This window comes from Martes martes (genome assembly GCF_963455335.1).
Source record: "Martes martes genome assembly, chromosome: 3".
Lineage (NCBI taxonomy): Eukaryota > Metazoa > Chordata > Mammalia > Carnivora > Mustelidae > Martes > Martes martes.
The window spans coordinates 11,937,786-11,962,289 of record NC_137890.1 but is presented as its reverse complement, the minus strand read 5'-3'; the positions used below and the strand labels follow the sequence as shown (position 1 = coordinate 11,962,289).

Here is a 24,504-nt window from a genome sequence, read left to right as displayed (position 1 = left end):
CCCTTTCCTCACCTTGTTCCCTCTGAAACGATATGCTAGCTCTACTTTGATTCTCAGAGCACGGGAATTCTTAGTACGATTTGTCCCATGACCTTCTACAAATTGGTTGCAATAATTAACGGGTGGGTCTGACCTGATCATAGGATTGTATTAATTCAACTAATTTCTACTTACTCAGAGACACGGCCATGAGAGCCGCAGGAACCCCAAAGGCCAGTGGGTAACATGCTTGTTTACTGTGAATTCCACACTGTTGAACTGAGGAGAAATTATAAGATTAAAATCCATCATGGCATTGGCAATGCTCATATGATTACCTTTTTAAAAATCCCTACCTAGTTATTACATATTGTTTTCACTTAATGTTCTAGACACATTCATCTGCCTCATTGATTTCATTGCCCGCTGAGCCAAACAGCTTTGGAGTAAAAAGAGTGGGAGCTGAACACAGCTTCTAATCTTAGACCCAAAATAGATGCTGGTATTGGCCAAGCCAAAATCAGTGAGAACCCTTAAGTGGATTTTCTTAGTGGGGGAGATAGAAGTGACCTGGATACAGTAACTTATGATAGGGGACTCAGTAAATAAAACCAAAGTATCCTGGGAAATCAAGATTGTGTGTTCCTGAATTCATGCTAATTAGAAAGCAATTAGATGGCCCAGGGTGGGGGTCAATAAACTTTTCTGTGACGAGACAGATAGTAAATATTTTAGACTTTGTGGATGATTTAGTCTTTGTTTCAACTACCCAACCCTGACTTTGTAGGATGAAAGCAGCCATAGACAATAGACAAATGGATGGTCTTGTCCAGATTTCCAGATCTGGGCCTTTGGCCATAGTTTGCTAACACCTGACTGTAGATTTATTTTAGCTCTGAGATGCTAGGGCTGGTAGGAGGAAAATACAGACTTTGGAAGGAGCAACTGAGATTATTGGGAATTCCTTCCACGGAACAGAGCCTCCAGGAATAATCTGATCCAAAAGGGGTTTGACTCTGTCTTTGACTAGCTGTTTCACAGTTCCAGAGAGAAAGAAGTTAACTCATAGAAAATCGAGAGTCATGCAAATGTTTCTCATTCATAGCTGTACAAATGATTCCAGCTCGTGGCAATGCAAAAGGGTTAAGAGTATCAGTCTCTGTCCGGCAAATGCTTATTTGGGCTGATTGTGGAAGTATTCCAGTTTCCTTCTTAATTAATAAGCCATATAAAATCTCAGCACCTGCTTTCATATTTGTATGAGAGCCACGACTTTACCTTTACAATGATCCTTCCACACATTCTGCAATTCAGACATGCATAGTACGTATTCAAGTGGAAAGAGGAGGCAGGGAGGGGTGAGGAGGGGAGGAAACATAATGCAAGAATACAAGCTAGTAAATGTTTATACACAACAAGTTGGAATGGGGTTTGAGTGTCATCTTCAAATTACTACTCCATGCAGAAATACACAAATCCCCATAAAATATTTTCTTTCATCATTTAATCTGTTTTGCATTGTGTCTACCAGGGGGTTGTTTTGGTCCAGTCTGTCCCTGAATATTCCCTTCCATGTGGGAAATTCACAAACTCTCGGTGGCGTGTCAGCCAGCACAAAAATGTGCGAGCTGTTGGTAGCTGCTGTCTCATTCTCTTTCCTGGGCAGTTCTTTTAAAAATAGCTGAGATGAGAGGAACGGAAAGAATAAAACTTTGCCCATTAAATTCTTCCTAGCTCACTGAACGTCACTGGGAGCAAAGCTTGAAAAGCAAAAATGTCAACTATGACCCATCCAGGTGAGGTTTCTAAACTGTACCTCTTGTCTCATCCTTGACTGTGAACAAAGACTTTGCATTAACAATCATTTAGAAAAATTGATTGCTATACTTGGGATGTTTTAGATTCTTCAGTGGTCCTTGGGATCAGGGGCTCAATAAAGATCAGAAAAGACAAGAAGTTCATCTTCTGAATTTCCAAAGTGAACAGCGTGTATCCCACAGCGGAAGTGTAACAGGAGAAGAGGGACACACGGAACAAGGACTTAAGCTTTCCACCTGACTTTCTCTCCATAATTAAAAAGAGAAAAACAGAAATCCTCTTCAGATATATATATATTTTTTACCTCTGAGGATGGGAGTGATGATAGTAGAAAGCAAGCTTCCAGCATTAATGGCCAAATAAAAGATGGAAAAGAATCTGTTTCTTTGTTTTTCCTGTAATAAGAAGGAAAAAAGTTACAATATGACTCTGGTTATGTATCAATGGAGAAAATGTAATTGGTGATCTGTCTTCACTTCTAACTTAGTTTTGGTCAGTATCCTACTTTTAAATGTCCTTGAAAAGAATCAAATGGAGAACAGACTTTGTGTCAGGGGAATGTGATCCCTGGACGTTTGTAACTCATTTATGTAGTTTCTGTGAAGGCGCCTGATCTTACCTGGCCCTCTTCAAACTGATCTCCACCAAATGCAGACACACAGGGCTTTATTCCTCCCGTTCCCAGAGCTATCAGGGCCAGGCCAATCATGGACAGTGCCCTAGGGGAAGGAGAGGGGTTATTGCAGAAATATAAGACTCTTTTTTTTTTTTTTTTTTTAGGTAGTCTCCATACCCAGTGTGGAGCCCAACGTGGGACTCGAACTCACAACCCTGAGAGCAAGACCCTGAGCTGAGATCCAGAGTCAGATGTTTAACTGACTGAGCCACCCAGGTGCCCCAGAAATATGAGATTCTTAAAAGCAAGAGCCTCTCTCTCCTGTAATGTCCCTCAGAAGACCAGGCACAGTGGTTTTTGGGTTCTTGGCCCCAATTTCCAATGTAGGGAGGGAGTTCCCCACACCACCAGCAAGCACTTCTCAGACACCAGCTGGGTGTCCTACAATTCAACTCTACTCCGACACTATCTACCCAGAGATGGCATCAGGCTCCGCAGGTGATGGGCTCAGTCCTGTAAGACTGCCCCCCCCACACCGCCAATAAGACCCATCAGGTACCAGGTGCAAACCTAGGTGGTCACCTGTGCTTCTGGCTGATGGATAAGGCTTGGAGGTTCCAAAGACCCTCTCCTTGAACTTCAGATGCCACTCACAAGTCCAGGTTGTTACTTGTACTTCTCACCTACTGGCTACAAATCGGTGATTCACACGATCTCCTCCTAGCGTCCAAGGAATTTGCTGGAGCTGCTCACAGAGCTCAGGAAATACTTCCTAGATCACTGGTTTATTATGAAAGGATAGAACTTGGGAACACCCAACTGGAAGAGATGCACAGGGCAGGGTAGGTGGGAAGGGGGGCAGGACTGCCATGTCCCCTCCAGGGCACTCCTGTCCTGTACCTGAACTTGCTCACCAATCTGAGAGCTCTCCCTACCTAGTCCTATGGTTTTTATGAAGGCTTCATTACATAGACATGATTGATTAAATCACTGGCCACTGGATAGTAATTCAATGTCCAGCCCCTCTCCTCCATGGAGGTTGGGGGGTGGTATGCGTGTGAATGAAAGCTCCAATCCTCTAATCATGTAATTGGTTCTTTATTTTTTCTAGAATGTAATGCTTTTATTTTATTATTTTTTTAAGTGTTCCAAAATTCATTGTTTATACACCACACCCAGTGATCCAGGCAATACGTGCCTTCCATAATACCCACTACCAGTTGGGTGAGCCTGGTGGTAGGTACAAAATTGGTTCTTTAAAAAGAAAAAACATTTACTTATTTATTTGAGAGAGAGAGCGAGGAGGGATAGAGAGATAGAGAGAGTATCTCAAGCAGACTCCACACTGAGCCCAGAGCCAACGAAAGGCTCAATCCCAGGACCCTGAGATCATGACCTGAATGGAAACCAAGAGCCAGCCTCTTGGGGTGCCTGGTGGCTCAGCTGGTTAAGCAGCTGCCTTTGGCTCAGGTCATGATCTCAGGGTCCTGGGATTGAGCCCTGCATCGGGCTCTCTGCTCAGCAGGGAGCCTGCTTCTCCCTCTCCCTCTGCCTGCCACTCTGCCTGCTTATGCTCTCTCTCTCTCTGTCAAATAAATAAATAAAATCTTTAAAAAAAAAAAAAAAGAGCCAGCCTCTTAACTGACTGAGCCACCCAGGCACCCCTCATGTGATTGGTTCTTTGGGCAGCCAGCCCCCATCCTTAGGTGGGGACCAAAAGCTACCTCATTAACATAACAAGAGACACTTTGTTCCTCTCCTCACTTAGTGAATTCCAAGGGATTTATTTATTTATTTATTTTTAAAGATCTTATTTATTTATTTGACACAAAGAGAGAGAGATCACAAGTAGGCAGAGAGGCAGGCAAAGGGAGAGGGAGAAGCAGGCTCTCCGCTGAGCAGAGAGCCCGATGCGGGGTTCGATCCCAGGACCCTGAGATCATGACCTGAGCCACCCAGGCGCCCCGCCAAGGGTCTTAGGAGGTCTGTGCCCCAAGCAGGGAAGACCCAATATATACTTTTTATGATAAAGCACAATCTCACAGTAGTTAAACAGAAAAGGGGCTCAACCTGTTTGAGAAGATGATTCACAGGATTGTAGTCTTGACAGGTGAATGAAAGTTGAATTCATGGGCCTTCATGTTAATACCATTACCTACTATTTAGGAAATGCAGAGCAATAGTTTGAATACTGAGCAAGTATCTATGTATGGGATTCTTCTGTGGCCTTATCATTCTCACTAAAAGAATGGGTAAGTGAAATATTTAAGCACTGTCTCCAGTACAATCATAATAGACTCATAATAGTCATTAGAAGACATTGGAAAACACGACTTAATTACAAAGCAGAATATCAGGTAATATAGATGAGCTTAATTTGTTTACAGAGTACAGAAGACAGTAAAGAAGTAGAGCATAAGATTTACGACTATAATTTTTACAATAATAAAAGGTATTATTTATAGTAACAGAAGAGATTAAGGGTTAGTTACTTTTTTTTAAAGATTTTATTTACTTATTTGAGAGACAGAGTCAAGCAGGGGGAGTAGCAGAAGGAGAGTGAGAATCAGACTCCCTGCTGAGCAGGGAGCCCGACATGGGGCTCTATCCCAGGACCCCAGGATCATGATCTGAGTCGAAGCCAGACACTTAACCAACTGAACCACTCAGGCACCCGAAGCATTAGTTATTTTAATTCGCATTTTCTAAGCTATCTGTAAGTACCTTACCTCCTGAATTGAAAAAGAAAAAAATCACTCATAGAATTTACCAACCCTCATTTTATCATTTTTGTTGGATTTATAGTACGTGCTACCAATTACAGCTTTTATCAGTATTTATTCCATACCTTCCTGTTTGCAAATATGGCTTTAAAATGCTAAAAAATATTTTATGGAACAGAGAAAGTCAAGAAAGATACTGCACATAGAAAGGACCCCTGAAAATACCATGCTTGTCTACTTGAATTAATTGAAGGATTTCTTTCCTTTGCTTCTTAATAGAATTTGTGCTCCGTGCTGTCACTCCAAGCATTCTTTTTTATTTTGTGTTTTTCTTCTTTTTTGTTTTCTTCACTTTAAGCATTTTAAATGACATCCAAAAACAACCAACTGGATAGGATACTCCCTGCGCTCTTGTGAGAGTTGTAAGCATGCCGTAATTCTAACTCCATGAAATACACCCAGTAGCTAAGCTTTCTTGAACACTTCTCACTTGCCAGGCCACGTGTAGGCGCTCACCTGGACTACAAGAGTCCCACACGAGGTAGGCAGCAGTAAAAACGAGAAGACCTGAGCACAGAGGTTAAGAAATTTGCTCAAGGTCACACAGCTAGTAAAAGGCACAGTCAGCGTTTGAACCCACTTAGCCTGGCTCCAAAGTCCCTATTCTTAATTGATATTATAGAAGAGAAAGCGGAGGCACGAGGAAGATGGGCTGCCCGGAACTTTCGGCTCCTCCTTGGGTAACTGGGCATCAGATGTTGGAAGTCTGAGCTGCCCACCTGGGCCTGGAGCCACTCCCTTCCACTAACACAGTGCCCTGTGGGCACCACGGGTGTCGCCACGAGGGACCTGGTCTAAACAGTAATCTGACTGACTAACAACAAACCAGAAGCGTAGGAATTGCAGAGACTAATTTGAATTTCGGTGACTACTTTCTCAACCCATAAGATGGTTTAGTCATAGATCAAGGAACTGAGGCACAAGAACCGGAAGCAAAATAAATCCTTATATGTTGTCTACTGGGCCAGACTGCAGTGATGGGAAATTAATCTCCCAGAGGAGCATTTGTCAATAGCCCTTTCTATCAAGAATTCAGAACAACAGGGCTGGACCAAATATTTACAAAAGCAAATTGCTGAAAAATAAGTAGAAGTTTGGTACGAGAAGACAACCAAAGGTACAGAGTCTTGAGGAAACCTGGCACAATTAGGGATCCAGGTTCGTGGGAGATATGTCCCTCTAGGGAAGATCAAGTATTCCGTACAGTGACCATGTCTCGCGTTGAGATGGACCCGAGACAGCAAGCCGTCAAGTGAGCCGTGACCCCGGACAACTTTGAGGATGGTGACATTCGAAGACCCAACTCTTAGTCAACTAAACAGCTTTCTCTCTGCTCATGAGGGAGGAAAGACCTCCTTACACTTATGGTGAAGTTCAAGGAAAAAGACCAAACATTCGAGCACCAAGGAAGCCACCAGTGCCCGGGTGGGGTAGGGCAGCAAGTAACGTCAACTCACACATGCACAGAAAGGTTGTCGGGGATTCCATCATGATTGAAGTCCGTGAGGTCATTAATTGAGCTCACTGCGGTGACCGCCTGTCCAATGGTGTAGACAATGGAGAGCGACACAATCGTCCTGTGTTGAAACGGGTTAAGAGAATCCAAGTTAGTTGCACAAGACCCATCCACTTCCTCGTCTCCCACAGAAAGTCCTCCTGCTTCAAAATGCAAGAGCCCAGTCATGTGTATGCTCGTTGCTCAAACCTGAGTCAGACTGGTAACTCTTGGAAAGGCAGGCTGCTGGACGATCCATCGCTCAGCCGGAGAGAGTCTAGCAACATTGGTTGGAGCCAGGGGAAGGGGGAAAGGTCTGTTTCATCTTTGAACTACTTGAAAAACACAATGTTTTCTTCTACCTGACTACTGAAGTGAGAACATCAACGATTAAACAGTAAGAGAGACTTACCTTGTGCCTGGTAACAATATTTGGCCTGGAGTGGGCCATTGGTTATTTTTGTATTGTATTGAATTCTTTTGAGATAGTCCGTGAATTTGGCCCAGAAGAGCCCCCACTGCCTTGCTCATTAAGTCCTAGGGACTTCTCGGTATCTATCTACTGGGTACACTCTTGGAGCTGTTCCTACAGATCTGGGTGAGCGCCCCATGTCCTCTCTGCCCAGTGAGCCATGTGAGACTTCCAGTAGCAGGCATATACATCGGGGAACTTCCGTGTTCTCTAGACCTTAATCCCATGCCTCACACATGATTAATGATGGATAGTATCCCTGCTACTATTTCAAGGGGAGACAAAGATGTTATCATTGTTCGGAGGAGGGAAAAAACTCACCGGCGTTACCTGCATTCTCACTGTTCAATGCCAGGCACTGTACTAGACTCTGGGGATAGGATCTGAGCCAAAACAGGGCCTAGAAGTCTCTCCTAAGAGTTTGATGTGCCTTGATTCTTTGTTCCCAGCATCCATCATTCCAAACCACAAAGCTTATCATTCCTTTTGGGCTTATTTCTTCATAAGGAAGCTATAAACACTCACTTGAACTTTCCCAGCCAGGAGTCAGCGATCAACGCACCCAGAATTGGCGTCAGGTAGCACAGAGCCACAAACGTGTGGTAGATGGCCGTGGACAGATTATCGTCCCATCCGATGAACCGTCTGAAGTACAGAATCAGGAGGGCTTTTGGCAGAGGGCAAGGGGAGTGGGAGGGGAGACAAAGTTAGGAGCTGTGGTAACTCAGGCTCTCCGCTCAAGGGGAGAAGGATGAAAATCATTACCTCGCATTCCATAGTAGGAAAATCTTTCACAGAACTCATTGACCACGATGAAGAAGATGCTCAAGGGATAACCAAAGCAACCCTGACAAAAGGAAACGGTGTAAGATTGAAACGTGCTCCTCACTGGGCCACGGTCACAGACAACGCTAACGGCATGAGTAGTTGATGCGTATTTAGTAACTTAGCACTGCCTGACTAACCAGAAGCGGATCTAGAATTCAGAAATTTCTATGCCCTCACACGCCACACAGAGACAACAGTGAAATAAAGCATCTAGTTTTCTCGTTCGTTCGAGAAGGACTAGACATTAGCATTTCCTCAAGAGAAGAAATTTCACACAGAAACTCAGGACTGTTCCCGCACTGATTCACGCGGATGACAGACATCTGGTAAGCGAAGGGAGCACAGCTGTGAACATCCAGGAGCAGAACGGACTGGAATTTGCCAAGTGAAGCTATGCAGAGAAGAAAAAAAGGATACTCACCCGAGACTTGGACATCCCTGAAAGAAAACCAAAACACCACTATTAGGTAATTAAAATATGTTTTGCTAAGCCCGCGCTCAGACTCTCTGACTTCTCAGGCAGACAGATGTGCTGTCCAGACCCTCCCAGCTCTCTCCGGCGAGTGGGGCCTGGCATCAGATTTTCTTTTCATTAGCTCTGCAGGCCATTCTCATTGTGGTCAGACTTGAAAGTCAGAGACTTCGAGAATGGTGCCAAAGCCATTTCCTCCTTGAAACACTTCAAAGGCTGCTCACTGGCCACAGGATGAAATCCAAACATTTTTGCACGCCTTTCACGATCTCACGAGGGCAGTGGGGTTTGGTGGGGATTCAGTGAGGGAAATATGAAATGCCACAGGGGGCCTAGCACAGCGAGGATTCGACCACCTTTCCTCTTACCTGTGACGGCCTTCCTTCCAGCCCCTTCCGCACGCGGACAGGCCTCCTGCCCTTCCCAGCTATCAGTTTGCTGAGCACGTGGGGCGCCCGCCCACAGTCCTTAATGCACAAGACCGTATGGAATTCCTGGGTCAGCCCCGGCCCCTTCCTACACCCGTCGTCCGCCTGGCCACGGCATGACCTTCACAGAGCCCTGTCTGCCTCCCTGGGCTCCCAGAGCTCAGTGGTTTGCATCTTTGCCTCCCCTCTAGGGGTACCCATCTCCCCACCCCCGGCATGTTTTCCAGTGCTGACCACAGAGCAGGGCCTTATTGTCTGAAGAGGGAATTAGAAGTACAGGAAGAAAAAAATGTGAGCTTCCAAGTGAGCCAATGCAAACCCAGGGTTGTTGACTCGACCTTCTAGATCCTAGGCGTACCCATCATGCCCACTGGCCCAGCCCCTGCTCTGGTCTCGCCTGAATTTTGACGACAGCTGACCCATACCCTGTCTCAAGGCAGTTCCCCGCCCCAACGCAAGGTCCCGTAGCTACCCGTGCCTGTCACAGAGCCCCTCCCCGGATCCTAGAATCCTTTGTTTCGGGGGACCCTTGAGCGCTCCCTGCCTCTATTACGCATCAGTGACCCCACGGAATGGTCCTCACACTTCAGTGTGCCCCAGAATCACCGGGGGGCCTGTGAGAGCAGGTCGCCGAGCCCCACACTCTCAGCGGCTGACTCTGAGGTGGGGGGACGGCCCCTGGAGTCTGCATGTGTCACAAGTCCCACAGGTGATGTCCCCGCTGGTTCAGAGACACCCCCCCCCCCCGCCCCGGAGAACCACCCACAGGCTGCGATGTTGCCTGACTGATCCGCAGAAGTCGGCTTTATTACTTCCCCCCGCCCCGAGCCCCGCAGAGACACCCCGTGCCTGCCGCCCAGAGCAGGAAGCCGATGCAGAAGCTGGCCTGTCGCCTCGCATTCTCGTTACGGGCCCGCCCTGAGCCCCAGCCCCCGTGAAACAAAACCGCAGCTCCGCCTGAGGAACCCTGCGCTTGGCCCAGACCCCGGCGGTGGTCCAGGCCCCCCCGCCACCCCCCTCGTGGGCTGGGGCCTGGTTTCCTGATTCTGGTCACGCCGCGCTGCGGGCACCGGCACTTCCCCAGCTCTGCATGGCCCCTGGCCTCACGCCACAAGGTCTTGCTTTTGCCCTCCCGAGAGCAGTGGTGCTCCTTCAGTCCTTGTCCTAAGGCGGGGAAGAGCTTGTCCTGGGCTCCTGGGGCGCCAGGCCCCACTCCTGCCATCTATAAAGTTCTGGAAGGAGATTCTTCGACACGGATAGCCTGGTTGTCTCCCCAGTCAGACTTCCTTGTGGGCAGGAGCTGCTGGGAGAGGGGGCAGGTGAAGTGTGTGGGCTTGGGGTCGGGGGGGGGGGGGGGGACGTGTGGCTGAATCACACTCGTGTGGCTTTCCAGCTGTGACCGGGGCTGAGCCCAGCTTCCCTCCGGGCAGCCCGCCTGTCAGAGCCAGACAACGCCATGGCGCTCACAGGACCGGTGTAACAGTTCCGAGTGTGAAGCCCCCAGCCCAGGCCTCACTCAGGAAGATGCTGCTACCTCAGAGTCCCCGGCGCCCCACAGCGTGGACATCGAGTGTTTGTTGAATGAGTAAGTATTCCAGAGGATCAGTCACATCCGTCATGGCGTCCCAGGTTCGGATCCCGGCCCCAGCCTCCTTCTGCCTGTGAGGCCGTCCCACGTGCATGTCGTCGCTGCGATCCCCACAGGGTTTGGCCAGTGGGGAGCCGTGGTAGGTGAGCAGAGGGGTCAGGTGTTCCTTTCCCTGTCTCCTCCTCAGAAATCACCTCAGACGGCTGCGCCCTCAAGCCACAGTCGCCGCTCCTCTGAAGAAGGCCTTCCTCACATAAGCCTCTTTCCCGGTTCTGGTCACAGACATGAACCACTTCCTGGGGGTGGTCACTGAGACCACTACTCCGGGCACCTGCACGGACATCGATGGCTCCCTGCACCCCTCCCCCAGCCTTTTCCAAAATGTGTGTGTGTGTGTGTGTGTGTGTGTGTGTGTGTGACTAATCACTCCTATTCTGAGTGTGCCTTCTGTGTCCGGATGGGACCCTGACGGCGGCAGGCCACAAGCCAGCTTTCATCGCCAGGCCAGGGACTGCCGCTCACCAGTGGAATAAAAGACCCGGTCAGGAGCACGCGCTTCTGAACTGCCCTCAGACAAGGCCGGCTTCACCGCGGCGGAGCCCCGTCTTCTAGAGGAAACAGCGGATGCGCCGCCTGCCTGTGCTCCCGATAACGGGCTCTCACTACCGTCTCCCCACAGACCGGACGGAGCGCGCTGAGCACCCCTGCCCCGGGTTCAGACAGGTCCTTGCCCTACGCCTTGACAGAAAAGCAGGAGGGAGGCCCAAAGACCCAAACCCAACAGAGACAGGCCGGAGCTTCCCTGCAACTGTTCCTTCCCTGTGGTTTCTCAGGACATGGCAGCACCTGTCATTTTTTTTTTTTCAAGATTTATCTGTTTATTTTAGAGAGAGTGAGAGATAGTGAGGGGAGGGGCAGAGGGAGAGAATCCTTACGCTGACTCCCCGCAGAGCGTGGAGCCTGATGCGGGGCTCGATCCCACGACCCAGAGATCAGGACGTGAGCCAAAACCAAGTCGGATGCTTAATCAACTGAACCACCCAGGTGCCCCACACCTATCATTTTTTGGGAAAAAATACTGTTTACCATTATTATTTGGCAAACAGTGGGCGCTAAAGGTTTTGTCTACTTCAAACATAACCGGTTACGGAAAAGAGAGCTTTGCTGTTGTTCCAGCAACCATCACGCTCAGAACTACGTAATGGCAGATGAAACCCCTAAGTTCACCCCGGTGAACACCTGAGATTTTAGTACCCAGCCATCACCCAGGAAGTTATTTTCTGAAAGGTGCGCATTCCAAAGAGCAACTCTGATTATTGGGGGTCAGAGGTTACTAACCTCTTCTGCTGCGGAATTCAGGGCGTTTGGTGGATGGACAGTGCAGTCAGCATTTCTTATCTCACATCCGTGTCAACAGGGTCGCTCTCTGAGAAAGCTCAAGGGTGTGGACCCGCAGCCTTATCCGCCGGTATCCTGACAGTACATCTAATCAGGGAGTTTGAGTGGCCCGCGGTTCTGGCATCATCCGTGGGTTACTTGGATGTGAATGCTGATCCGAGTCAATAAAGCAGCTTAGAATCAGGCATGCCAGGACTGGGCACAGAGTCCACTCTGGCTCCTATTGTTATTCAAGGCTTAGCAGTGCTTTTGTCTTTCTTTTGGCTAAAGAATTTAATAAGCTAAGTGTACATTAGACATTTCTGTGGTTACTGGCTTAGAGACAGAGGATGCAAAACCAATAAAGACACTCTACTAATAATTTCCCACTACCTAATGAAATCTCTTCATTTCATTTCTTACTATCTAACAAAGCACGTTCCATATTTTGGACCATTTAGGGATGGAAATTCTAACTGTCATGGCTCATGTTCAGAAATTAAGAATTCTCGGGACGCCTGGGTGGCTCAGTTGGTTAAGCAGCTGCCTTCGGCTCAGGTCATGATCCCAGCATCCTGGGATCGAGTCCCACATCGGGCTCCTTGCTCGGCAGGGAGCCTGCTTCTCCCTCTGCCTGCCACTCTGCTTGTGCTCACTCTCGCTCCTCTCTCTCTCTCTCTCTCTCTCTGACAAATAAATAAATAAATCTTTAAAAAAATATATTTATAAAAAAAAAAAGAAATTAAGAATTCTCTCAGCAACATCATGGGCGTGAAGAGTGCACTTCTAGGACTTGGACTTGGGAGGTTGGAAGGAAAGAAGAAGCTGCCCCTGTCTGAGCAGCTCTTACCTTTGGGCAGAGAGGAAACTCCTCTCCACCACCACCAAGAGTGGAATTGAGGGAGTAAGCTACGTATTGCATTTAGGAATGAAACTCCTGCATGGTGTGGCCGGCAGAAACAGTGGTCCACAAGATGTCCGTGTCCTGACCCTGGAGCTAGCGATGTGTTACCTTCCACGGCCAGGGGACTCTGCAGATGCGACTAAGTTAAAGACTGTGAGGTGGGGAGTTTATCCTGGATTATCTGGTGGCCCCAGTGTAATCCCATGGGTCCTTAAAAGAGTCAAAAGAGGAGATGTGAAGAAGGAAACAGAGGTCGGAGCGATGGTGATTTCTGGAAGGCCAACATGAGGCAAGGAATGTGGCAGCTTCTAGAAGCTGGAAAAGACAAGGAACCAGATTCTCCCCCATAGCCTCCAGAAGAAACACAGCCCTGCTGACACCTAGATTTTAGCTCAGTGAGACCCACGCAGACTTTTGACCTCCAGAACTGCGAGATAAGAAATCCGTGTCCTTTTTACGTCACTAAATTGGTGGTAGTGTGTGACAGCGGCTGATAGGAAATAAGTAAGGATTTGCTGCAAGCTCTGCCCATGGAGGTCTTTATCGCTCAGTCCCTCACTGTTCACATAGAACTAAGACTCAAACCTCCAGCAAGTCTCATTTGCCCGCAAAGTGCTCTTTCTTCAAATAATTCTTTCCCTTAGCCACATTTTCTGTCTGGAGGTTCAGGAGTCCCGTCCCATGCCTGTTCAATGGGATCTGGTAGCATCGTTCCTCGCTCTAACGTCTGCAGGTCTACTCTCCACGAGCCGGCCGTATAGACGATGCCGCCTTCCAGGGCCGCTGCAAAGAAGGAGGTGGTCTGAAAATGGTTTCATAAACCAGGAGGAAAATGAGTTAAGTTAATCAAGCCTGGATTCTTTTAGGTGGAAGGGCATGGGCCATGGGGAGCAGGAGGGAAGCCTCCGCTTGGGGACACCCTTCCTAATCGTGTGGCTTTAAGGATTCAAAGCGGTCAACCTCTGGCCCGCCATTCCTTCGCCGAGAGATGCTGACGCCGTCTTTGCAAGCTGGTTGGTGAGATCAGATCTGCCGCAATGAAATGAACTTTGCTCTTCGCAGCATCCCGGAAAGACAGCTGGGTAGTGCAGACGGGTATGTGGCAGAGGCTGATATAAGATGAAAATATGGGCAAGACCTTGCAATGGGGGACCCCTGGCAGGGCTGAGAAGGGCCCTCAAAGAAAGACGCAGTCCCCTCCAGGGTCACTCACACTAGCCAAAAGAAGAAGGTCCTTATGACACCGTCCTGGGAAACGAGGCCACAGGGATTAGCAGGTTGTGGACAGGGGAAAGCCAGTCTTCTTAAACACAAACCACAGGGACAACCACTGATTTTCAATTAAGCCGCTTTTTTGAACGAGCACCACTACGGTGTGCCATGTGCGTGTGGCTGTAGGGGTTTCGGGATGGTGTTTAATTCCCCGCTGCCGTGGTTCTAAAGTGTGATCTCTGGCCCGGCGGCAGCAGCTCCTGGGAACCCATCAGGAGTACACACTCTCAGGTCCATCCCAGACCTACCCAATGAGAAAATCCCCGGGGAAGCTCCCGGCATCTGCACGGGATCAGGCCCGCCGGAGTCTGGGAGCCCCTCCGGAGTCTGGGAGCCCCTCACTGCTCCAGGGCGATGCTGGGGAAGGGGTCCGGTGTGAAGGTATGTGGCGGCTCGGAGCCAGGCGATTGGCTCCTCTGATGTGATTCTGGCTGTGACGAGCAGATGCCTTGTCCCAACCTTCCCCGTCTCCCTTCCACCCCGGCGGACCTGAGCGTCCCCAGAGGGAGCGACTCAGGACGGCTCTCTGGTGCCTGTAAGGTCAGACCTGCCGCTCGGCACAGCACAACCAGCCCTCCAGCATCCGACTTCCCGCTTCCCCCACCCCGCCCGTCAGGCTGCACGACTTCCATTCTCTCTCCACACCAGGCTCCTTTCAGAGCCTCGGCTGCCATTAGGGCAGTTAGCCCCTCACCCCTCCCCGTGGCCTCCCAGATACTCTGTCTTCCTTTTAGATTTCTCTTTTCTTAAATAAAGATTTTATTTATTTATCTGAGAAAGAGAGAAAGAGTGCAAGCACAAGTAAGAGGGAGGGAAGAGGGAGAGGGAGAAGCCGAGCAGGGAGCCCAACTCGGGGCTCGATCCCAGGACCTGAGCCAAAGGCAGACGCTTAACCTACTGAGCCACCCAGGTACCCCCTTTTCGATTTATTTAGTCTTTTTACAACTGCCCTGACAGAGTGCCATTGTTCTGACTTCTGAACCAACGAAAGTCACAGAGCCTCACATACAAGAGGCTCTCTCCCCACCTTTCCGGTGTGGAAATCAAGTGTGCACCACTTCAAAAAGAGCCCAGCAGGGTGTACGCTCAGTGTCACTGCGGTGGACCTGAAGCAAGGTGACAGGAGGCATGGGGGCTGGGGGCGGGCAGGAAGGGGCCGAGTGCCTTGTGTGGCACACTTGGTTTGTTTTTTTCCAAAAATCGATCAACTTCGATTAAGAAGAAGCACTCTTCTTTTCTGAAATGGGCTAGTCCCGGACCGTGGTCAGGTTAGCTTTAGGACAAGTGTTGTGCCTGTCATCCAGGCCCTGGTTTCTGGAGTGATCCGTCTTGAGGTTGCTTCTTGCCCGACTTGATCAATATTTTTCTTACTTGGCTCTGTCCCCGCATTTCCCGCCCTGAGGGCCCCTGCTGCCCCCTCGGGCATTTGTGTGGCCGTGAGAGGACTGTGATTGTTGAAGCCAGAGGCTGCCCCGGGAGGCAGGGCTGGACTGGAGGACCGTGGCTTGGGTCCAGCAAGAAAAGGTGTCCCTGGGCGGAGCACGGGCCGCAGTCCAGCCCCCACGGGCCCTCACACAGGGTACCGCCTGCACGTCGATGGCCAGGTCCTGCCCATCTTTCTGTTCTGTTCTTCTTCTTCTTGTCGTTTTTAGTAGAAATACTCTTTTCCACCAATACGGTCTTCCCCACTAAAGGACAATCTATCTTTCCTTTGCTCCATCAGCAAACGACTATACCACCAGGACACAGGGATGTCTGGTTTCCGGAATGCCAGTTCCACCAAGTTACCCCCGCGAAAAGCAAATGAGTTATCGGTCCTTTGAGAACTAGGAACGTCAACTAAACCCGAATTATATGAAGCTAAACACAGGGAAACCAGGCTGATGGGAGCATATAGGTCTCATTAAGTGACACTGGCACGGTGCCGCTGCGGGGACCAGCTCGGTCTGGGGACGCTGGTGTCCCTGTTTCCATACAGGCCACATGGGCCAGAGGCATGATGAGCCCAGCGGCTGAGAAGACAGGAGCAGAGTCGAGAACTGCTTAGCTATATGTGGTTCACAACTGTGTCACCCCCTTGTTGCGGGAGCGGGACTGCTAGGACCGGGCTCCCCTGGCGGGTCGGCTTCGGAGGCCTCACCCTTGTGTCACACCACCTCGTCCCTCAGCCTGGGGGTCCTGCGGTTGGGTCAAAGGGAGGCAGCCCTGGGTGTGCGCGTTAGCTTGCCAGGGCTGCCATGACAATGAGCTTCAAACGGACGGGCTCCACGCGCTGCGGGCACCGGCCCCTCCCCAGCTTCTAAGGGTTACTGACCCTCTTAGACGTTCTCTGGCTGGTGATGGCTCTACCCAGACCTCTGTTTCTGTCCTCACACCGTCTTCTCCCTGCACTTGTGCCTGTGTCCAAATGTCCCCTTGGTAGAAGGACACCGGTGGTATTGGATTGGGGGCGCCTGGTACTCCAGGATGACCTCATCTGAACTAATTACCTCTGTGAAGACCCCATCTCCAAATAGGGTCACACCCATTGCTGTAGGTCACAGGCACCCTCTTAGCTTTTAAAGAAGATTTCCACATGGGACTGGCTAAAACCATAGGCTTCAGAGGCCACAGTGGCCGCCTCTGATGGTTTGATATAGAACCCGTGACTTTCAGCCTCTAGTTTCCAGAATTACAGATGTGCATCCCTGAGGGCCATTCCCATTCTCCTTCAGAAAGAAATGACCCCTCCGGGCCCCAGAAGCCTCCTGCCTTTTGACTGGTTAGAAGATTGTTTACTACCCAATTGAAGGAAAAGTTCCCCCAGGCAGGAGGCTGCCACGGGTTAATGTGTAGTAAACTGTTACGCGAAACAGAAAGCGCCCAGGGCCAGGCCCAAGTTCTGCCTCAGGCGTGGGCAGGGGAGGTCACTCAGGTGAGAGTTTTCTCAGTGTCAGGAAGGACACCCTTGCTCCCCTAGTGAAGTCCTTTGTCTACACCTGCTCCTTCTTTTCTTCTGGAAGCTTAGAGCGAGGCTCGCTTTAAGGGCTCTCCCGCTGAGAGTCAGTAAATGGATCTATTTGCAAGCGAGTCATAGGACGACCTACGCCCGCCCGGAGCCCCCCAGGCTCTAGGTGGAAGCAAGAGCGGGGAGCACAGGAAACGGCAGCAAACTGCCCAACAGGTAACAGAAACGAGTCCACAGCATCGGCCCTGAAATACCGTGTGTCGTCACAGGTGAGAACAATGCCAAAGGCATGCAAGTGTCACCAAATCAGAAGGGACCAACTTCCTGGTCTTTTGGGGCGTGTGTTTTGGAGGCCATTCAGTTAGAGACCCTAAATTCCATTACTTATTTATTTGAGGTCCTAAATCTTAGACACAAAGTTTTTGTTGTTGTTGTTTTTTGTTTTTGTTTTTTTCTCTTAGAGGTTAGGTCATGACTGGAAAAAATGCTTATGATCATAGGAAGTGTGAAGTTAGGCTACAAAGTGATCTACAGCACCTCCACTCCCCCCACCCTGCCGGTGATATTTAGGCTGTACATGGCTTCATCCCTATCATGAGAATATCTCTAAGAAATTTCTGGAATAGTAAAATATATGTATTTTAAAGATTTATTCATTTATGAGAAAGAGAGAGAGATGAATGAGGGGAGAGGGAGAGAGAGAGAAGCAAACTTCCCACTGGGTGTGGAGCCCAATGTAGGGCTTGATCTCACAACCCTGAGATCATGGCCCGAGCTGAAATCAAGAGTCAGAAGCTTAACTGACTGAGCCACCCACATGCCCCAATAGATGGCTGTTCAGAACTGACTAGCGCTATACCCCGAAATCCACCTGTCTTGCTAGGGAAGATACTAGTCATTACATGTAGCACCTCAACTGAAGATGGAGACCACAGTGGTGTCCTCTTTACACACGAAGCATACTTCCTGCCTAAAGTCATATATAAGTGACATACATCTTTCAGAAGAACATTTTTTTAAAAGATTTTATTTATTTATTTGACAGACAGAGATCACAAGTAGGCAGAGAAGCAGGCAGACGCGGGGGGGCGGGGGGAAGCAGGCTCCCTGCTCAGTAGAGAGCCCAATGCAGGGCTCAATCCCAGGAAACCTGGGATCATGACTTGAGCCAAAGGCAGAGGCTTTAACCCACTGAGCCACCCAGGCACCCCAGAAGAACATTTTTTATTACCACATATACTGGGTTGAATAGTGTCCCCCAAAACTCATATCCTTCCTCAAATCTCAGATTGTGACCTTCTTTGAAAACGGGAACTTTCCAGATGTAATGAGTTGGGATGAGGTCATGTTGGAAAAGGGTGGGTCCCTAACTCCACATGCCTGGTTTCTTATGAGAAGACAGGCGTGTGAAGACAGAGCTTCACAGAGGGGAGGTGGCGTGAAGACACGTGGGGGGGAAATGGCCACGTGATGACGAAGAGAGAGACTGGAGTGACCCATCTCTAAGCCAAAGAATGTCAAGGACTGCAGACAACACCAAAGCTAAGTGAAAGGCATGGAGTAGATTTTCTATAGCCTTCAGAGAGCACATGGCCTTGCAGACACTTTGAATTTGGATTTCCAGCCTCCAAAACTGTGAAACTACATTTCTGCTATTTTATTATTATTTTTAAAGATTTTATTTATTTATTTGACAGAGAGAGAGAGAGAGTACGCAACTTCCTTCGGCAGGCAGAAGGAAAGGGAGAAGCAGGCTGTCTGCTAAGCAGGGAGCCTGACGCAAGGCTCCATCCCAGGACCCTGGGATCACAACCTGAGCCAAAGGCAGCCGCTTAAGTGACTGAGCCACCCAGGCACCCCACTTCTGCTGTTTTAAACAATCCAGTTTGTGATACTTTTGTTACAGCAGCCACAGGAAACTCGTACACCTTGTGAGCTGACATGTTTTGATAAACTGAGGAAAAACGGTTGCTCTTCCAAGAACATCTCACATGTACTTTCTGATATGTTCTGCTAGAGCTTACAATAAAATCTTGCCCCTTGAAGCAGAATGTAGAGGTTTCAAGAGCTTGGTCTGCGAGCTTTCAATGGGTCTTCTTATGTGAGTACATTCTGTGAATTTTCTAGTTTTAAGTCTGATTCTCGAACCAAGCTTTCCTTGGGGTATGTGCCCAGTTTCACATGTCCCCACACAGCAGCTGGATGACTCTACACTCTCTCCAATGACAGGCTCCTTTCAGGATCCCTGTGGGAGGCCCTGGCTGGTGTCCAGGCTCAGAGGAACTAGGTCTTCCTCCTTCTCCAGAAAGTTTGTGGAAGATGCTATCCCTTCCTTTTGGGGCCACTTTCTAGCTGCTGAGACTGTCCTTTAACTCTGCACCACCTACAGATGGTAGCCGCACTAGCTTTGAGGCTTGGCAGCAAGTGGAGGCTCGGCGGCAAGCAGAGGCATGGGGGTGAGCAGAGGCACAAGGGTGAGCAGAGGCACAGCATGGCCCATCTGACCTGGCCCTCTTCCCGGCAACCCCATGAGATGACCCCACCATCCAGGTGATACATTCCTGAGCTCCGAAACCAAGAGATGAAGTTACAAAACAGAGGTTCCTGGGTTCTTGATGTTGCAACCCAGGATTCTGAGTCAGTGGTTCTCACTCGTTTGCAGATAATACTGCTCTTATTCTTTCACTATCATCACGGAAGAATGTGGAATGTTCCTCAGAGTCCACCCTTGTTTTTATATCCTTCATCAGCTCACCTGGGACACCCACCCACATTTTCTGCTGCCAGGGATAGGATCGAGATGTCGTTTGGTCAGAGAGCAGCCGCAGCACAGAGAGGTGTTAGCAGTGTGAGGGTGACCAGCTGAGTGACCTGTGCCCCACCCCCACCCTGGCCCCACCCTGGCTCCTGCCGTGCACATCTCTACCCTGGAGAACAGAAGATGGTCCCTCTTGCTAGTGAACTAGCCAGCTACGGAATCCCTCATGGGCTCCTTGTTCTTCAGTAACTCAAAGGGCAGCAGGAAAAGTATTAATCAAAAAATTCAAATAAATCAAACATGGAATAATTCTACCCTGGGCATTCCGTAGAGGTGTGAAGGACCGGGTAAAAATTCTGCATGAAGACGGTGCACCCTCCAGCTTTGATAAGACACCATTAGCTGCTGCTTTCACTGACTAGTAAAGCCCCACAGTATGGAAAAGTTTGTTTCTGGGCTCGTGTTCCTGCCCCCGAGGCTATGAGTTTCTTTAAGAAACTCATCAGGCATCAATCAGGGATGCAGGTTCACCATCCGCCTCCTCCCCCAGCAGCCATTGGATTCATCCCTCCTGCTCTTTCCTACCCTACAGTCTTAGCCTGCACAAGCTAATCTTCAAATTCTAGCTACTAATTTACTGCCAAGCCAGGGGCCAGGCTGCACTAGATCTTATTGCCACGATCTCACCTATGGGGCACGGCAACGATGTCTGGGCATGCGTGTGGGCTGAGAAAAACAGAGCCTGTCATATGAGAGTCGTTTAGAGCAGTGGTTCTCCACATGGGATCTTGGGACCAGCAGCAGCAGGACACGGGAACTTGTAGAGATGCCAGTCCTTGAGCGCTGCCCCAGAAGCAGAGACTTGAGGGCTGGGGCCCGGCATCGTGCTGGAATTAGCCCTCACTCTGGTGATCATGATGCACACTAAGGACTGAAGACCACTGACCTACAGACATGTCAGCCTGAAAGAACCCCGGGTCAGAAGTTCTCTCTTCCTGCTGTCTGAGGGGCCCATGATTCCCCCAAGGGTCCAATGCCCAGAGCCCCCTTTGGGAACAGCTCCAGCTTCTAGCTGGACACTTACAGCCCACAGCAGGTTGCCAGCCTCCCTGAGACTTCAGCACCACTCTTTGGTTTACCCAAGACCTTCTAGAAAGAAGCAAGAATGCGGAAGAACTTTTAAGTGACCAGGTTTGCAGCACCTTCAAAACCAGTCCACTGGGGCGCCTGGGTGGCTCAGTGGGTTAAGCCTCTGCCTTCAGCTCAGGTCATGATCTCAGGGTCCTGGGATCGAGCCCCGCATCGGGCTCTCTGCTCGGCAGGGAGCCTGCTTCTCCCTCTCTCTCTGCCTGCCTCTCTGCCTACTTGTGATCTCTGTCAAATAAATAAATAAAATCTTAAACAACAAAAAACCAACAAAAAACCAGCCCACCATTTGATGCCCAGGCAGGAAGCTGACTGGAAAAGCTCATCAGAATCCCACAAGGCCAGCGGGAGGCTGAGAGGTGGGGGGACAGGACTATAACCAACTATTCTTCATTACGTGAATGAATTCCTCAAAACGGCAGGAGCTTGCATCATAGAACCTGAAGCCTCTTCATACTTCATTTTCTCAAAGTCAAATACGGGAAGTAGTTTGTTAAGAGCGGCAACCTCAGTGCAGACTCCTACTCAGCTCTGGGGAAGGGAAGGATATGGGAAATCTTCCGCAGAAGCATCCCTGGCCCCACAAGGCCTCACCTGAGAGGTTCTCCGCCAGCCGGAAGCCTAGCCCCGCCCCACGAGACGGCTCTCGGAAGGCGGCCTCCTCTCCATCCCTGGCTCCGAGAAGCACACCCAGACTTTAAAGCATGAGGAGGCGAACAATGGTTCATGGGCCAAATCCAGCTCGCCACCCGCTTTTCTACGGCTCCCAAGCTCAGAATGGTTTCCGTGTTTTTAAATGACTGAAGAACAATTTTTAAAAACTGTCTCGTGACACACGAAGATTACAGAAAATTCCAATGTTCGTGCCCGTGAGTAAAGTTTTATTGGAACACGGCTCTGCCCGTGTGTTTATATATATATCTCGCACTTCAAGGGTGGAATTGAGTGTTGCCACAGAGACTGGCTACCTCCTAAAGCGGAAAACATTAATAGCTGTCCCTTCGCAGGAAAAGCTTGCCAACCCCTCTTTAAAGCAAACGGTCTGCAGTCCGTGATTCTACCTGGAGACTGAGGCCAGGCTTAGCTCTGCATCGAGAGGCCCAAAACGACTTTTCACCCACTTTATTCTTGTGGATTCTTGCCGCTGGGTTACTGAGTCTAACAAATGGTATAATTCTGACTCTCACTGCACCCCTCACTTTCCTACTTCATCCCAACTTCTGCTCCCCATTCCCGGGGTCAGCCAAAGAGCCTGGTGTGAAAACTAGTTCCAGTTTCACATGGGATAGAATCAGCTGGAAGCAAAAGTGTTTCTAAGCCCCGTTGCCTGGCTTCCCCCCCGCCGCCCCCATCCCCAGCCGCCCGACGGGTTCACCAAGCATCCCAGGTGTTCCCTCTTCAGTCAGGAGGGGCTCTGAAGCCACTTTGGCACGATCTAAGTGCCAAAGATCTATTCTCAAGAGGAGAGGTTACTGCTACTTTTATTTAAAAGTCCTTTGTTCTACTTATCACCTAAACTTAGATATTGAAACCGTAGGACTTGAGTAAACATAAAACTGGTGTGTGGGTATAATGCTACTCACAGGCTACGCCAATCTCAGTTGGAATAACAACAACAAAAAAAGCCACCACTGAAGGACCAATTTGCAAACTGGAAAGAATTCATTTAGGACGACACTTCAGAAGCTAACAGTGTTCTTTCACCAATAACCAGGCTGCCCACAGCTAGCCTGATCAGAAGTATTTTAGCAAAGATCAAACTTAGCACAGACGCTTCTCAGGTATTTGTATCTAAAAATCAAATAACTACTCAGAGCACCTCCCGGAGAAGTCACACGGAGTGACAAGCAAATGACGGGGGAGGTAAGGATCCAGAACTCCAGCCCAGGAGTTTATCAGCTGGCGAAGCACACACCACTGACAGCCTCTCCCTCTCTGAGGGCGGCTGTAGCATCTTTCTGGAAAAGGCACAGGTGGCCACCACTAGAAGCCCCGAGTGTGAACCAGGACACATCGCGGTACAGCGAGACATTTGAGCTTGTCACAGTGGTGCACCCCCTGGTTCCACACTCGTACACAGCCTGACACAACCAGGGAGGTTGCTACCGTTACTTCTAGTGGCTGAGGAAGTCGAAGCCCAAAGAGTTTAATTTACTGACACCAAATCATAGAGGTAGCATGTGGTAGACGGGAACAGAATTGCGAGCTGGTCAAAGCCAGACCTGGTTCTCTCAGCCATGCGGCCACATTGGACCTGCCGGGGCTCATTCAGGGCATGACTTTGGGGGAGCCTCTTGACCTGCTTTCTCCATCTTTAAGGGAGAAGAGGGCTGGGAGGATGGGCTCCGCTCTCTGCTTCTGCATCCTGCCCCGGGGTCTGCTCTGAGGCAGGCAGGATTAAGATCTTTCCTCCAGGTGCTGCGGACCCTCCACCCCTGTGGGGACTAGCTATTCTCCTTGAGGGCCTTCTGCTGAAGCCTCAGGACAGGGGCAAGATGGTTAAGAAGGGCCAGCCAGGGCCCCCAGTTCCCCTGGGGCCAGGCAGGGAGCTGCGGGGTCGCCTGGCCAGCCAAGGGCAAGGGAGGTGCCAAGGTAGCCACTAAGCGCCCGCCGGCTGGTTAGAGGTTCTGGGGTCCTGCCATCACGTGCGCGACCCCGTCGAGTTTCAAGCCCAATCCCAGCCACAGGCTGGGAACACGGGGACCCGGATTCCCAGCAGGAGGCCAGGTCAAGGTGACGGTATGGATTCCTGCCACCTCTGAGTCTGGGCGCCTCGGGCTCTCCCGGCTCCGCGCAGAGACCGAGATCGGGGCCGGCGACTTCCCTGCAGCCCGAGGGACCCGGTTCTCTCCATCTCTGGTCGCTTCCCACCCCCGCGGCGTGCGCCCGGCCACGGCCCCAGGCCTCCCGGCTCCGAGCGCACGTCTGCCAGCCGCCGGCGACAGCGGGGACCAGCGTTGCAGCGGAGCCGAGCCCCGCGGCGCCCCCCTGTGCAGCGGCCCCAGCGCGCAGACCCCGCGCCCCGCGCCCCGCGCCCCCCCCCCGCCCCGCCCCGCTCCCCGGAGACCCCCTGCCTGGCAGCTCGACCTACCCATGGTGGCGGCTCTGAGGGCTCCGGCGACGACTGGAGAGCGCGGAGTCCAGGAGAGAGGACTTTTTTTTTTTTTTTAAGGTGTTGCTCTTATAACTTTGTTTCCAGGCCCTGCCCAGCCACCTGTGCAGCTGGAGGTGTGCAGGCGGGGCGGCCGGGCTCCACCCTCGGAGGCGGGGGCCCATAGGGAGCAGAGGTGAGCGCCCCTTGAGTCCCAGCAGGGGCTTCCCCGTCCCGCCCCAGGCCCTTGGGGGCGGGCACAGCGCCAGTGACAGGAGCAGCGGCCAGGAACCCGGGCTAGAGACGCCCCTACGTGGGTGCCCAGCTGGCCCCCCGGGAGGGCTTGTGACAATGCAGGTTCCCCAGCCTCCCCGCCGATTGGCTGGCTCGGTAGGTCAGGATGCGGCCCGAGAATCTGCATTTCTAACCAGTTCTAAGGAGATGCCCCTGCTGCTCCAGGGACCCCACACTGGAAACCACGAGGCTGGGAAAACACCGCTTCTGTGTGAGGAAGCAAAACTGGGTGCAAC

At 50.5% G+C, this 24,504-nt stretch overlaps 1 protein-coding gene across 1 annotated transcript in view; it reads right to left on the bottom strand.

Moving 5' to 3' along the window:
• The window catches only part of SLC15A1 (solute carrier family 15 member 1), a 49,549-nt gene extending 25,460 nt beyond the window's left edge, over positions 1 to 24,089 (bottom strand). Inside the window, exons 1-8 of the mRNA XM_080798573.1 lie at positions 23,975 to 24,089; positions 8,413 to 8,429; positions 7,929 to 8,010; positions 7,689 to 7,830; positions 6,654 to 6,773; positions 2,417 to 2,516; positions 2,102 to 2,192; positions 175 to 258 (exon numbers count right to left, since the gene is read on the bottom strand). Of these exons, the coding sequence (XP_080654699.1) occupies positions 175 to 258; positions 2,102 to 2,192; positions 2,417 to 2,516; positions 6,654 to 6,773; positions 7,689 to 7,830; positions 7,929 to 8,010; positions 8,413 to 8,429; positions 23,975 to 23,978 (640 nt within the window). The 5' untranslated portion in view covers positions 23,979 to 24,089. The remainder of the gene's footprint in view (positions 1 to 174; positions 259 to 2,101; positions 2,193 to 2,416; positions 2,517 to 6,653; positions 6,774 to 7,688; positions 7,831 to 7,928; positions 8,011 to 8,412; positions 8,430 to 23,974) is intronic.
• Positions 24,090 to 24,504: the final 415 nt, after the last annotated feature.